This window comes from Prionailurus bengalensis, chromosome C2, assembly GCF_016509475.1.
Source record: "Prionailurus bengalensis isolate Pbe53 chromosome C2, Fcat_Pben_1.1_paternal_pri, whole genome shotgun sequence".
Lineage (NCBI taxonomy): Eukaryota > Metazoa > Chordata > Mammalia > Carnivora > Felidae > Prionailurus > Prionailurus bengalensis.
The window spans coordinates 18,578,437-18,594,631 of NC_057350.1; the positions used below are offsets into that span (position 1 = coordinate 18,578,437).

At 40.3% G+C, this 16,195-nt stretch overlaps 2 protein-coding genes across 9 annotated transcripts in view; one reads left to right on the forward strand and one right to left on the reverse strand.

The window, feature by feature from the left end:
- The window catches only part of LOC122490938 (atherin-like), a 97,903-nt gene that overhangs the window by 19,281 nt on the left and 62,427 nt on the right, over positions 1-16,195 (reverse strand). Inside the window, exon 3 of the mRNA XM_043593271.1 lies at positions 13,124-13,248. Within this exon, the coding sequence (XP_043449206.1) occupies positions 13,124-13,248 (125 nt within the window). The remainder of the gene's footprint in view (positions 1-13,123; positions 13,249-16,195) is intronic.
- The window catches only part of LOC122491270 (amyloid beta precursor protein), a 279,513-nt gene that overhangs the window by 8,282 nt on the left and 255,036 nt on the right, over positions 1-16,195 (forward strand). The window lies entirely within an intron of this gene.

Below are 16,195 nucleotides of genomic sequence, written 5' to 3' on the forward strand. Positions count from 1 at the left end.
TTTATTTTGAGGTGGGGGAGAGAGGGAGAGAATGAGTGGGAGAGGAGAAGACAGAGAGGAAGACACAGAATCCGAAGCAGTTTCCAGGCTCTACCACAGAGCCCGATGCGGGGCTTGAACTCACAAACCGTGAAATCATGACCTGAGCCGAAGTCGGACCCTTAACCGACTGAGCCACCCAGGCGCCCCCAGAAAGGAACTTTTTATATCTGCCCTTACTGTTGGGGGAATTTTCATAAGCGTAATTATTGTTTTTATCAATAACACTACTCAGTTATTTTATAATGGAATTAATAGAGACACGTGATAAAGATAGACATAATGCTGTCTTAACCATATTTATTGGAAGTATCCTCATTTTTTTAAAGCTTATTTATTTTATTTTATTTTGAGAGAGATAGAGACAGTGTGAGTGGGGAAGGGCAGAGAGAAGGAGAGAGAATCCCAAGCAGGCTCTGCGATTTCAGTTTGGAGCCTGATGTGGGGCTTGACCTCGTGAAACTGAGATCATGACCTGAGCTGAAACCAAGAGTTGGACATTCAACCAGCTGAGCCACCCAGGTGCCCCAGAAGTGTCCTCATTTACTTTGAAGGTTGAACCTTTAAAACTGATGCAGATTTTTGAAATCATAGCTTAACTTTCAGACACTCAAATTAGAACCTATCATGCAAATTGATATTGGAAAGCAAATCTTTCCCTTATTGGTGCTCTTACAATTGCTTATTATGGTTTGTTTAAAACAAATGCAGTTTTGTCAATGCAGCATATTAGTTTGAAAATGTAAGTGATGAGTCTTAAGAAACTCCCATAGAAACTTGCAAATATGGGGTGCCTGGGTGGCCCAGTGGGTTGAGTATCCGACTCTTGATTTCAGCTCAGGTCATGATCCCAGGGTCATGGGATCAAGCCCAGCGTGCGGCTGATCGTAGAACCTGGTTGAGATTCTCTCGCTCTCTCTGCCCCTCTTGCCCCCTCACCTGCATATGCATGGGTGCTCGCTCGCTCTCTCTCAAAAATAAATAAATAAATAAATAAATAAATAAATAAATAAATAGAAATTTGCAAACATGCAAACTAATCATCCTAAGAATAATATAGTCACAGACACTTACCTATTAAATCTATTAGCAATTCAAAATTAAAATTAAATTTTTATAAGAAAGTTAATAGCTTTTTTTACATAGAGGAACAGATTTTTTTTTTTTAATTTTTTTTTTCAACATTTATTTATTTTTGGGACTGAGAGAGACAGAGCATGAACGGGGTAGGGGCAGAGAGAGAGGGAGACACAGAATCAGAAACAAGCTCCAGGCTCTGAGCCATCAGCCCAGAGCCTGACGCGGGGCTCGAACTCACGGACCGCGAGATCATGACCTGGCTGAAGTCGGACGCTTAACCGACTGCGCCACCCAGGCGCCCCGAGGAACAGATTTTTAAGGGCACACCATGCAAAAGAAAATTCACTCTTTCATATAACAAATATTTCTGAGTCCCCTGCCCTCAAGGGAGCTTACAATATAGTGAGGGGCAGACAAAATACACAGGATGTAGTAGACTTGGAAAAATTAAGTTGGGTAAGGGATATAAGGGAATGCTATGTGGAAGTCTCGTGTGGATGTAATCTTTTATGGGGTATTATCGGGAAAGGTCTCTGATCTTGTCACTATCCAAATGTAAAGTTAGCTATCTGGAGGAGAGAATTACATACTCACCATAACGTAAGAGAATAACTGGGGACAGGGATCTACTTTCGAGTGGTTAAATAATTAAAAACAATAATGGTGGGGTAGAAAATTAATAGGGTTTGGGATCACAGTTTACCACACCTGTTTCATCACTTACCGCCACCATTGCATTTAGCATTTACTAAATATTTGACAAATATTTTTAATGAGTGCTCTAGAAATTTTATATTGTGACGGTAAAGAATTATGTTTGATTCTTGACAGTCGAATTAACGTACATTTAAAAAATTGTGAATGACCCTTAACTATAAGTGTAGGGAGAATATTCAAGTCTTTTAAAGAAGATTTATTTTTTTAGCCTTTTCTGAAACATTTTATTGTGAAAAGATTTCACATAAATGTTGTCGATAACTTAATGTTCAGTCATTTGCAACTCTTTATTTCAGAAATTCAGTTGACCTAGCAAAAAAGGTCTCATTCTTGAAATGCTTTGTGAATCCTCAGATTGAGTGGGACAGTTTCAATTGAGGGTGCCTAGAAATGATTTTGTTTGAGTCAAATTTGTGTACAGGAATGAAATCGAAATGGAAATTTCATTATCATTGTCTTTTTTTCAGTTTGTTGCTCTTTTTTTTTGCCGTTATACAGCTAATATTTACTTTTTACTTTAGTGTGAGCCAGGACCAAAAGTTTGCCTTTAAAGCAAAAACTGAGGGCTGTTACCTCTATTCTCTAAAAGAATTGTGCTGTTCAAGTTCAAGGGCTTGAAGCCAATGACACTATATGCTATTAACTTGACAGGCATTGAAAATCTAATTGAGGTCATTATGATGAGTCTTGTATCTTGCTAGTGTTTTCTCAGGCTTGTTTTTAATGTTTTATGTCAAGTGTTAAATCCTCTTACAACCCCGAATCCAGAAAATTTAAATCCAGTAAAAGTAAACTAAATTTTAAAATCCTACGGTTGTTTTGTGTGGGCAGCGTTCTTGGCTGATCGGATATTTGAATGTGAGGGCAGCTTGCATATTGCTGTTAGTTTGAGGAATGAGAAGGACCCCACTTTCAAGAGTACAGTTGTGACAAAATTGCAGTTTGGAAGTTACTGCATACTTGTTCAGTGAAGTATGAGAGGAGGGACTGCTCCCAGGGTGGCCGTGTGACTGGGTGGCCCAAGCAGCAGGAGCGAGGTGCTGGACTGAGAGGTCCTTAAAACAGTGTGAGTCCTGGGACCTGGGGACTGAGTAATTTATCAGCATGGCCATTGGAGATACCCAGGACAAAGGTAATGAACATTTGGTGGCAGGGAGGACATACTTCAATGAGCAAGATAGGAAGTACTTTGTTTCCAGACAATTCCTTTCCTTGTCTGTGTTTGCCATTTGAATATTTCACATCACTTTTGCGAGCTGGACTCAGATTAAATTTTTTATCATTGTGAATTTTATTACGGTGAAGTTTTTGTCATGTTGTAAGGGCACGGATGGGAAGTATTCAGTTTGTTGGGAGTATTTCTTAATGTGTGTATGTTTTTAGTTGTATTTATTGATTTTGTAAAGAACCAATAAAGAGATCAGAAAGAAATTTTAGCATAATTCTCCCCCCAGGGGGGAAGAAAACATTGGTTAAAATAGAATTCTAAAGGTTTATTGCCATTGTTAAATTATTTATGCTTTTTAAAAATTCTGACACGTAACCTCATTGCTTGCTTGCTCATTCATCTCAGAAGTAGAACACCGAACACAAACCCAAGCCTATTATTGATCGATTCTTCTAGCAGATGAGGGGAAGCTTTAATGCAGCAGATTTAATTGGCTATTTGAATTCTGCATTCATCTGCTTTTTCTCTATTCCAAATCTTCTCAGAGCATTTGTGATTGACTTCTGTGATATTGACCCTGACTTGGAGTTACGTATTTTTTATTATTACTAATTTATTGTCATTACTATTAGTAATTTATTGTCATGTTGCATTTTTCTCCCCTTTTTCTTGAAATTTTAAAAACATCATTCATTTGATGGACGTGTACTGGATGCCTTCTGTGTTTCAGGGGTGACAGGAGCACTAGTATCTTTGTGGGGCTGCAAGGAAACAAAGAATTCACATTGTGTCTTGAAGGATTTTGCACCCTGATGGGGGAAGAAAAAAGATGTAGAAATAATTAGGCCCGGTATGCCACGGGCTACAGTGGAAGAATATAGAGTCCTGATAGCAAAGGCAGCCAGTATTTAAACTGGGTTTCCAGACTGAGTGGAGGTTAACTCTGGGGCGTGGCAAGGATTTCCAGACCGAAGGAATAGTGAAGGTGTAGACAGGTTCAAAAGAGGAAGCCAGAGGAATGTGGGTGGGGGAGATGATGTTGGGGACAGTAGGAGGTTAACAGTTGGGGATGCCTTGAGGAGTTTGAACTTCATTTTCTCAGCAGTGGGGGTATTTTTAGATGTTCCTAAAATGGAGGTAGCCATTGATAACTATGGTTCACCTACATTTAGTAGCCTTTGCCGAAGTCCTTGTCAATGTCTGCTTAATCCCATTAGCTAGACCTTAGCACGCAATTCCAAGAGAGGCTGGTACCTGTAGCGTATTAGCTGGGAATATTACCACCAGGAATACATTCTAGATTCTTATGGGATACGGAGAGGGGAGGATATTGAATGACAAAGAGCTGGCATTCGCGAATGTGCAGGACATGCGGTACAAAGGGATGTAGAGGAGAGTGGGTAGATTCGGAAACATTCTGATTCAAACCAAAGGAAAGATTCTACGTGAGCAGTTAGAGTAGGTTTTTGTGATTTGCTCCCTTCTTATCTCTTGGCTAGCCACATAGGAAGCACATCTTTAAGAATGGAGGAGGAGGTGGGGAATGCTTTTTTGTTTTTATGGCAGGAACACCCAAGAGCTGAGCCTTCACTCTGGCCATTTGTACCCAATATGGTTTAGACTTGTGTTCCTGGGAACCCCTTCCAATCAGAGTGATGGAAAAAGGGATAATTCCAGTGGCCCTGTGGAAAGTAATGGCAAGGTCAGTTTACTCTCCCTATACTCTCCCTCTCCCGGCTTTCATTTGATCTAGAGCCTTCCCTAAAGCAACCTTGTGCTCATGCTTTGCAAGGACTAGCAGGTAAAACAAGCTTTGACATTTTTAGAAAGTATCACAATACTGAGAACCTCTTTTGAGCTAGAATTGCCTACCATGCTCAACTTGTTTTTCATAGCTACACAGATTTTGAGATATGTTTATGTGCACCTGTGTCATTAAAAGTTTCCTCTATGAAAAAGAGGAAAATAAACCTTAATACATTTACATGAGTAACAATGGGACCACCATTTAAATTCATCCTAATTATTTATCTATTTTTTTTTATTCATTTCAATTATTCTAGAAGTGGCCGAATGAAGATACTTACCAGGAAGTGTGTGATGATATAAAGATGTGGGAACAACTTAGAATCCTGAGCAGACAGGGTATACTTATTAACATAAGGGAGTGTTTGAGGTTTTATAGTACATATTTTATTAGCACCTAAAGATGTATTTAACATATGTCCTAATAGTTTGATATATTGTACATGGTTCCATCGTAAGGAAATGTCTAAAATACCAAGGTTCCTCTTGGTTTTATTTCTTGTGTTACTTCTTTTTGAACCCTTGATTCTCTTTAAGAGGAATCAAAGTGTAATTCGAGACTGATCATCTTAAATCTGGCATTTATTTTCTTTTTGTTTTGATTCTGAAGTATCTATCAAGGAAGTATTTTATCAGTTCTAGAGACTGCGTTCAGAAAAACAGATGATGTGGCGCCTGTGTGACTTAGTTGGTTAAGTGTCCGACTTCCACTCAGGTCATGATCTCACAGTTTGTGAGTTCGAGCCCCATGTCAGGCTCTGTGCTGACAGTGCGGAGCCTGGAGCCTGCTTCAGATTCTGTGTCTCCCTCTCTCTGCCCCTCCCCTGCTCATGCTCTGTCTCTCTCTGCCTCTCAAAAATAAATAAACATTAAAAAATTAAAAAAAAAAACATGATAATTTGTATGTGTCTAGAATAGTTGTTGATTGATTGATAATGAGAATCAGAGAGAACAGCCATTGTGTATTTGAATATATATTTCTCTCATGTTACCCTGGCCATGTTTTGAAATTCTACTTTTTCTCTCCCCCCCTCCCCCCAAAAAAAGAGTAGGTGGTCATTATATAAGTTTGAAAAAAATTTTTACATTATGGTAGATAGAATTTGAAAGTATAAGAAAATCGTGTTCTTTAATTCCAGTATAACTTTATAATGGTCATATAGTGTGTGTATAATTTGAGAAACTAATTTCACCAAAGGGCATGTATTTTATGCTGAATTCTGTTCTATTTTTATATATTTGAAAACACTTGACCTGATAACTCGTTGTGACTAAAGGCCGGTCTGAAATGGGTTTGCCTTTAGTTGGCTCTGGATGGTAGAGTTCAGGACTATTGCTGCTGGCTTTGTTGACTTTAAACAGTTGGTAGTTTATTTTTTGGGCAGTTAGATGTATGCCTTTGTTTAAGATCACCTCATTGGAAAAGTTGGCAGTCCAAGAATATGTTCTGAGAAGAATACTTGAGTATTCATTCTCAATTTACCTGAATCGTATAAATATTTTACTAGGTTTGTTCATAATCTATTGTATTTCTAAGTAAACAAGCTCTCTAGAAATGATTTCTACTTATTTGATCATTCAGAATGCATCAGGGGCGCCTGGGTGCCTCAGTCTGTTGGGCAGTTGGGCGTCTGAGTCTTGATTTCGGCTCAGGGCATGATCTCACAGTCATGTGATCATGAGCCCAGCCCCAGGGGCTCTGCACTGGGTGTAGAGCCTGCTTAAGATGTTCTCTCTCTCCTTCTCCCTCTGCCCCTCCCCCCCCCAAAATAATAAATGAAAATAAAAAAATACATTAAATAAATTGATACAGATCACAAAGATTAGTGGGAAAGTTTCTAGCTAGATACCAGTGAAATGTCTCTCTGTGCAAGTTCATTTTAGTTGTTCCTGCTAAATTCAAGTGTAAGTTTTAAAAAAAGATTGTGGTCTTGTTTATGAAATAAATGATTATTTTGCATATTTAATTCAAAGGGAACTGAAAAACAGGCTATAAGTGCCTATGGAAAGACACATGCATTTATGATTATGCTTAAAGCTTGCAGTTGAAAATTAAGATTTAGCCTCAGAGTCAATGAATTGATACTAATTTTAGGCCAATTATTTGCTGTTTGTTATTTGCCACTGATTCATTGTTGGTGAGCAAAATGGCTTTAAAACAGCCGTCTATACATTTTCTATGGAAACAGTTAAACTCCAAGTCCTAATGGTGAAGAAGCAGGGAATGACTGCTTCCATTCTGATGCTCTCCTGGTGTCATTTCATCTCATAATTCCCCTCGCCTTTACTTAATCCTCAAGGCTAACTCTAAAGCAAAACTCTTCAATGAAAGTATAGGGGCGCCTGGGTGGCGCAGTCGGTTGGGCGTCCGACTTCAGCCAGGTCACGATCTCGCGGTCCGTGAGTTCGAGCCCCGCGTCAGGCTCTGGGCTGATGGCTCAGAGCCTGGAGCCTGTTTCCGATTCTGTGTCTCCCTCTCTCTCTGCCCCTCCCCCGTTCATGCTCTGTCTCTCTCTGTCCCCCCCAAAAAATAAATAAACGTTGAAAAAAAAAATTTATGAAAGTATAATGGGATCACAGATGCAATTCAGACTCTTCTAGAAGCCACATAAAAGAGTGAAACAAAACAGGTATTATTAGTTTTAATATGTTGTACCGAACCCAATAAATCAAATTATTATTGCAACATGTACTCAGTATGAAAACTATCAATCAAACCTATTACATTCTTTTTTTACTTTATATCTTGAGACTTTTATCTGTAGAGCATATTTTAATTTGGACCAGCCACATTTGAAGTACTCAATAGCTACGTGTGGCTAGTGGCTACCATATTGGACAGCGTAGCTGTAGAAAGGCCAACTCAACATACTGGTGTCCAGGAAAGAAATCAGGTTTGGGAGCAGGTAGTATCCGTAGTGCTTTCTAAGTTTCTTCATTTTACAGATGAAAAAACTGGAATCAAGAAAAGTTGGATTGCCCAGTATCAAAGCCCAGACCCTTTCCTCTGACTTCTGGTCTCTTTCATCATCAGCCTGACTCTTCCTTTTCCTGTTCCACATTCTGTGACTACTTCAGTGTGTCCCAAATGTTAGGTGGTTGCCATCAGTTATTTAAGTGAGGAGCCTTAAGATCTTCCCCACTAAAGAACATATGGTCCGATCTGGACAAAACTCTGTTTCGGGGCAGAGTAAATAAAATTGCCAGGTATATCTAGAACCTTTTTTTGGTATGCGCACTGTTGGAGTAGGAAATGGGGAGATCCTTTGGGACCCAGGGTGTGTGACCCAACACTAGTTGGATTGTCAGCTGCCCACTGAAAGGAAAGATCTACAGGGCACTATTACAAACATTTTGTTGTGTATATGCAGCCTGTTTCTGGAAACAATGGGGTTAAGTTTTCCTTTTTCTTCTTTTATTTTCTGGAAGGCTGCGCCTGTGTGTGCCCATAGTTCTTACCCAATTATACATAAAGTGTGATGTTTTTTGACAACTTAAGCCCAGTGCACTCCTGGCATGTTATTTTCAGAATGTAAGCAAATGTGGAAAGCTTTCTGCATGGCATGGTGGGTTGGCAAAGACGGGATCAGCGTGCTCCTGGGATCATTGCTGTAAAGTATTTGTTTTACAATATGAAAATGCATGTTGGGTGAACTTTGAGAGTTGGAGGTTATTTCTCTAAAATATCCATCAGCCTGGATGTTGTAGATTGTGTAAGAGTGCTTTGAAAAGAATTTTAAGTTTACTCATGTGACTTAGGTTCAGTGATTTTAGGTTTCGTGTTAAATTTAACCATTTTTCTATATGAACCTTAGGACTTCTCATCTGGGCTAGCCTTTACCCACAAAAGCACTCCTGATCGTTAATTTAAGCATGCATTATATTTTCTTCATATTCTGTGAATAAAATAATTGTATCCTGCAAATCCTGATGTATGGGATAATAACTGAGAAGATACACGTCTTCCAGGAATGACTTAAAAGTACAGAGATATCTGTATTTCCTTTAGCAATTGTCTATTAAAAAATTATCTTTAAACTTAAAAAATTCACCGTTCTTTTTAGCAATTTTGCCAATATTTTGCATAGTAAATATAACCAAGAGGAATAGAAGTTTAGAGATTTTAATGTTTGAGGGAGTCTTTTTTATTATGATTCTGTTTAAGTTAGAATTTTTTAAATGGAAAAGTATTACAAGTACATTGTAGGTAACTTAGAGAAAATATAAAATCACATATAATCCTATCGCCCACAAATATGTGTTTTATGTCATGTTTTTAAAATTTTGTTTATTTATTTATTTATAAATAATACACACACACATGAATGAATGAGTTGGGGAGGGGCAGAAAGAGAGAGGGAGAGAGAGAGACTTCCAAGCAGGCTCTGCATTTTCAGCACAGAGCCTGATGTGGGACTCAAAGTGTGAGATCATGACCTGAGCTGAAATCAAGAGTCAGGCACTTAACTGACTGAGCTACCCAGGCTCATTTTTTGAAATGTCATTTTTAAAAAGCAAATTTATTTATTTATTTATTTATTTATTTATTTATTTATTTAATAATTTACATCTAAGTTAGTTAGCATATAGTGCAATAATGATTTCAGGAGTAGATTCCAGTGATTCATCCCCTATGTGTAATACCCAGTGCTCATCCCAACAAGTGTCTCCCTTAATGCCCCTTATCCAGTTAGCCCATGCCCCCCTGGGTGGCTCCGTAGGTTGACTCTTTATTTCATCTCAGGTCGTGATCTCACGGTGCATGGGATTGAGCCCCGCATCAGGCTCTGTGTGGAGCCTACTTGGGGTTCTCTCTCTTCCCCCCTGCCTCTCTCTTTCTATCTCTGCCCCTTCCCTGCTTGTGCTCTCTCTCTCTCTCTCTCTCTCAAAATAAATAAACTTAAAACAAATACAGCATTTTTGAGATCATGCTGTAAATTCTATCATATATCCTGCACTTTATTCCTTAACATTAAATCTTAGGCTGTGATAAGCTCTTTGTGAATATAATGTTGAATGGGTCTATGAATCTGTTTGGGGCAACAGGAGCTATATAATTATGGGTGTGTGCTTTTTAATTTGGCATTTCCAACCCAAACTGAGGTTGGAAGTAGTGACGTGAGAAAGGATCGTGTGCCAAATACCTGTTAATATTTTTTAAGTGTTTATTGAGTGACCTATATTGCTGCCCTCAAGTAGTGTTCAACATGGTGGTCCTTCACCTATAATGTAGTACTTAAAGAAAATGAGATGGACAGAAACCATGGGATTAACCACCACAGAGAAAGAAGGAAAACCTGAGGTCCCAATTCAGTCAAGCAATCCTCTTATTTAATAATTCCATGATCACTTGTGTAGGAAGAAGTTTGACCATAAGAAGTTGTTAAACTTGACAGGCAGACATAGCCAGGGCTCGAATGTAGACATCAGTGAAACTGTGATTTCAGCCATCCAGTGGAAGCATTAATTTTGTTGCATGATTACACGGATGTAAATAAAGCTCTGTCCTTTCCATTTCCCTCCTTTTCAAAAGTCTCTCCTGACAGGTCACCTGGGTGGCTCAGTCGGTTAAGCATCAGACTTCTCCTCAGGTCATGATCTCGAGGTTTGTGAGTTCAAGCCCCGCACGCATCGGGCTCTCCACTGTCAGTGCTGAGCCCGCTTCTGATCCTCTGTTTCCCCCTCTCTCTGCCCCTCCCCTGCTCGTTCTGCCTGTCTCTCTCTCTCAAAAATAAATAAACATTTAAAACAACAAAGTCTCTCCTGACTTAATGTGGCTAAAAAATGTCAGAAACATTTAGTCTCAGAAGTTCCCAAAGGTAGGAATATTTAGCCACAAAAAAGAACTAGATTTGTCTTTATTTTTTTTAATTTGTTTTTAACGTTTATTTATTTTTGAGACAGAGCCTGAACAGGGGAGGGGCAGAGAGAGAGGGAAACACAGAATCAGAAGCAGGCTCCAGGCTCTGAGCCATCAGCCCAGAGCCCGACGCGGGGCTCGAACTCACGGACCGCGAGATCGTGACCTGAGCTGAAGTCGGATGCTTAACCAACTGAGCCACCCAGGCGCCCCCTAGATTTGTCTTTAAATTTAACAGTGTGTGATGAGATTCCTCCTCCGTAGAACCTTTTGTAAGGTTGTGGATCTCATTTAGGCAAACCCATGTAATCTGTGATTATTAACTGCTGTTTACCAGTTAACTGCTGTTTGCCGGTAAACCAGTTTTATAGTGTGTTTCACATTCTAGGTTTTTGGAGCAGGGACTATGTTGTTTACTTATTCTTTACTTATTATAAATAAATACAGTGCTGTAAATTTATAGTGAATAAATGCCACCCCAGTAGCCTAAACCTTTTTCTTTTTCTTCTCATGTCTCCACAATCTACTGCTCTTTGTTGAAATGGAATGTAACCTTTCACAACTAACCGTATCTTTGAGCTTCCACTTTTTTGTTTTTTAACTTTCTTTACCCTCTCTTTCCCCCCATCCCATATCCAATAAAATTTATAGGCCTTTTCTCCTGTTGATCTGCCTTTTGTCAGTTTAAGTTGCATGGCCTCAGTATGCTGAACCAAGAGGGTAAAGGAAAACCTTTTCCCCTTTCCTTTAAGTATATGCAAAGGCTGTGAGGTGGGACCATGCTGGGGCATGCTGTCTGAGGAGGTATGTGAGCCATTACAAATGACCCACCAGTCGTGTATATGTAATTTATCAATAACAGTTCATGTTGATGAATCGTTTGTAAAAATCGGCAGTAAGTGTCCTCCATACTGGATTTTACTCAGTCTTGGAGAAGAATGTATATTTCAATCCAAAGGAATTTATGGAAGACCTTCTGTTTTCTAAACACTTAAGATAGCTCTTACAGTACATCATAATTTCTCTTGGCATCTGCATTTAATGATTTTTTTAAGACGGGGAAAAGTACTGTCTTACAGTTATTTTAGTTTGGTGTGTGTGTGTGTGTGTGTGTTTTGTCCCAACTGAAAGAACTTGGCGTTAGAAACTTGGCAGTTAATCATGTCATACTGTTGTGATTTATTAGTTCTGAGATAAACACCTCTATTTTTAGCATATGTAAAAATAGATGCTTCCTTGGCTTTTGCTAGAATAATAAGAATAAGAAGAAACTTACGTACCTCTTTCTATGACCCACGCACTGTGGGAAGTGCTCTTCATGTAATCCTCAACAGCATCCTGTGAGGTAGCTACTGGTATCTCCATTTCTTTTTTGTTTAAGTTTATTTGTTTTTGAGAGAGAGATAGAGAGAGAGAATGGGGGGGGGGTGGCAGAGAGAGAAGGAGAGAGAATCCCAAGCAGGCTCTGCACTGTCAGCACAGAGCCTGATGTAGGGCTCGAACTCACAAACTGTGAGATCATGACCTGAGCTGAAACCAAGAGTCAGATGCTTAACCGACTGAGCCACCCAGGTGCTCCTGTTATCCCCATTTCTTATATCAACTGTCAGCTGGCAGGGGCAGGGGACAGCTTAAAGAGCTGTCTTCTTTTTAATTTTTATTTATTTAGAGAGTGGGGGAGGGGAGGGTGGAGGAGGGGCCAAGAGAGAGAATCCCAAGCAGGTTCCATACTATCAGTGCAGAGTCGGACACAGGGCTCCATCTCATGTGAGATCATGACCTGAGCCGAAATCAAGAGTCTGACGTTCAACTGACTGAGTCACCCAGGTGTCTGTCTGCTTAACTCGCTGTCTGTCTGCTTAACCACTTCCGTCCCCTGCCTCCAGCAAAGTGGAATGATGGGTGGAGTTCAGCCAGTCTTTCCTCTTGGACCAGGCAGCTAGCTCCTTGAGGAAGCAAGCTTTGACAGCCACTGTTTGGTAAGAAGAAGGTCTGACCAGTTCCACCCTCAGTTCTGCTGCTCCCCTCCCTCCGGCCTCACTTGTATGAACTTCTGAGCACCCATGTCTCCACAAGAAGTCTTTCCCTTCCTCTGCAGCCACGCCCATTCCTCCCCTTTCTCTCACCCCAGATAGAATGATCCAGACCGTAGGCGTTGGAGTCATTTAGACTTTGCATCTGAGTTCACAGCTTCTTTAGTTACTACCTAGAGCTATGACCGCAGGAAAATGGCTTCACTTCCCTTAACCTAAATGTCCGTGTCTATGGAGTATCTGTAAATAGGCTGGTCAGCAGAGAAATTTGAACTAAGAATAAGGTAGAAAGTCCAGAGCCTGGCCCGTAGTGGGCTCTGAAAGAACAATGGCTCTGATTTTCCACTTCAAGCCTCTTTGTAACATCTCCTCTTGGACCCTTCAGAACTGTCCTTGGTGTTCAAGTCAGCTACACTTTACCCCGTGAAGATGCCACGGCTGGGGGAGAGGTCCCGTTGCCTATGGCACTGCACCCCTTTTCCAGCTCTATCAAACAGCTGCAAGGCGGTAGCATCTCCACATTTTGTTGGTAACATTTTTGACATCTGAAAATAGGAATGACATTTAAAATTATGCCTAGGGACGCCTGGTGGCTCAGTCACTTGGGCGTCCGACTCTTGATTTCGGCTCAGGTCATGATCTCACAGTTCATGGGTTCGAGCCCCGCATCGGGCTCCATGCTGGTAGCACAGAACCTGCTTGAGATTCTCTGTCTCCCTCTCTCTCTGCCCCTCTCCCTCTTGTTCTCTCCCTCCCCCCCCTTCAAAAAAAAAAATAAGCATTTAAAATAAATACATAAAATGCTACGTAAACTTTGTGGTCGAGTTACTAGAGTTTGAAATGTCTGTGAACCCAGTAGAAAAAAACCACTTGGGAAGGAATCTAAAGAATGTTTGTCCAGGATGCAGCTCTGTTGCCTGTCCCCTTTCCTGCCCCTCCTCCTTCTGCCCCTCCTTGGCATTTTCAGCAGTGACCCTGCACAAGTGACAGCTTTGGCTACTTAAGACCAGCTGGAGACAGCCACCAAATTCATGACTGCTATCTCTCAACGATCTCTGCTAACCCCTTTGAAAACAAAGAGATTGTTTACCGCACGTCACAGGGGACTGACTGGAAAGGAGGTAATTGAGAGATCTTTCTGGAGGGACCTGTGGCTTCTGAGCCCCGGCAGAAGATTCCTGAAATGGTAGTAGGCAGGACTTATGGATCTGTTCACGTGTAGCATTGACTGTGTATTAGAAATGTGCATTTCTTTTTTTTTTTTTTAACGGCAGGGAACTTGTGTTTATTTTTTTAAGTTTATTTATTTATTTTGAGAGAGTGAGCATGAGTGGGGGAGGGGCAGAGAGAGAGAGAATCCCAAGTAGGTTTTGTATCATCAGTGCAGAGCCCGAACCGTGAGACTGTGACCTGAGCTGAGATCAACAGTAGGACGCCCGGGGCGCCTGGTGGCTCAGTCCAAGCGTCCGACTTCAGCTCAGGTCATGATCTCGCCGTTTGTGAGTTCAGGCCCCGTGTCGGGCTCTGTGCTGACAGCTCAGAGCCTGGAGCCTGCTTTGGATTCTGTGTCTCCCCTTCTCTGTGCCCCTCCCATGCTCATGTTCTGTCCCTCTCTGTTTCTTGATAATAAATAAACGTTAAAAAAAAGAAAAAAAGAGTAGGACACTTAACCTATTGAGCCACCCAGGTGCCCCTAGAAATGTGCATTTCCCATCACATTTAATCCCTGTATTTCTGGACTCAGGTCATGAGGACATTAGATTCAGGAGAAAATCACCATGTACCTTTGGTGGTTTCAGGCGACTTTTAAATTTTGTGAATTCACAAAAGGTGATTTCAATGTAGCAGTCTGTGTTTTGGTTTGTGTAGGTTTAATTTTAGGGTGGGGTCTTATTCTGGAGTGGGGGAAGGACTGGAGTTTTCAAGACAAACCCAGGGTACTAGCGGGGTTTTGATGTTTTGATTCTAGAAGGATATACACCACCCCCTCCCCCCACTTCTTCCTTCTGTCCTGGCATGTGTAAGGCCCTATCAGGTGTTAGTCTGTGTGATCCTATTACACCCACATCCTGTAGCTGCATCCAAGTGCTTTGAGGCCGACTTAATATGGATTAATTTAACAGTTGCTCTGTGAAAGCAGTTGCTCTCGGCTTCTGATCTCTAATGAATTAATCAAGCCATATAAAAGGTGTTTTTCCCCTTTAAGAAGTCACATCTTCCTACAAATCTATAGACCGATAAAGTGAAACTAAAATGCTTCCCTCTAAAATTAGTGTATTATATTTAAAACCTTTTGCCTGAGACTGGTTATGACATGCTCCTTTATTAAATTCCTAGTCAGGTGCTTCTTCGTAAAAATAAAGCTTATATAAATGGTAGTCCTCAAAGGTTACACTATTCTGTTTTGGCAGTTTGACCTTTCACAGTAGCCAAATAAATATTTTTTACACTGAGAAGAGAATTATTTAACATTTGTGCTACAGCAGTATGCCAAGTGAATTCAGAGCCTGAACGCAATAGATGAGACTCCAGGTGGAAAATACACTGATGGAAGAGAGAAGACCAGTCTATACTGTGTTAGGGAGGTAGCTGTATAGGGAGGGATGTTTGTAATAGACACTCAGGAAAATTGACACGATTAAGTCATCTCGGAAAACCATTAGGGTAAGAATAGCCAGAAGAGTCTAAAGAAAACCGTAAAACTGTAGAAATCACAACTGCATAGTGAGTGCAAAGACAAATCAGTGGGACAAAATGGAAGCGTAGAATTAAGCTTGTGTGAATATTACATTCATACGTAATTAGTACAGGATATGAAATTAGCGCCGGAGAAGGGTGCCGTTCCACATCAGAAGGGTAAAGGATAGATTATTCAGTAAGTGGTATTGGGATATCTGCCCACAGAGACAAGCTAGGTGATTATAATATTTACAGTCTGTAACAAAGGGCACATTTCTTTATTCCACAAGGTGCTCTTACAGATCAATTAGAAATACTAAATATGAACATCCTGAGGGAAAATGAGTGAGACGTTTTAAAAACTTTTATGAAAAAGATGAAAACATTTATAAAAGAGAGTAGTATGATGAATCCCCCAATACCTGTCACCCAGCCTCCGAAATTATAAACTTCTCACCAACCTTATTATCTCTTATTATCTTTAGCTAAATGCCTCCCTCACTTTTCCTCACTGGGTTCTTTTGAAATAAATTCATTCATGTCATTTTACCCATCATATTTCATTGTGATATCCTATCATAATCAATTCCGAAAGAATTAAAAGGAAATACTCAAGGGAAAAATATTTAATAGAGCGTAGTCAGGAAAAATATACACAGCCAATAAACCTATGAAGTTATGCTCAATCTCGTTAGTAATTTGGGAAATGCAAATTAAAAGTGGCCTAACAGTATTTAGCCATCTGATTGGCAGAGACTGAAAAGTCTTGTCAGAGTTGGCAAGAATGTGAAGAAACACATTTTCTTCTACTGT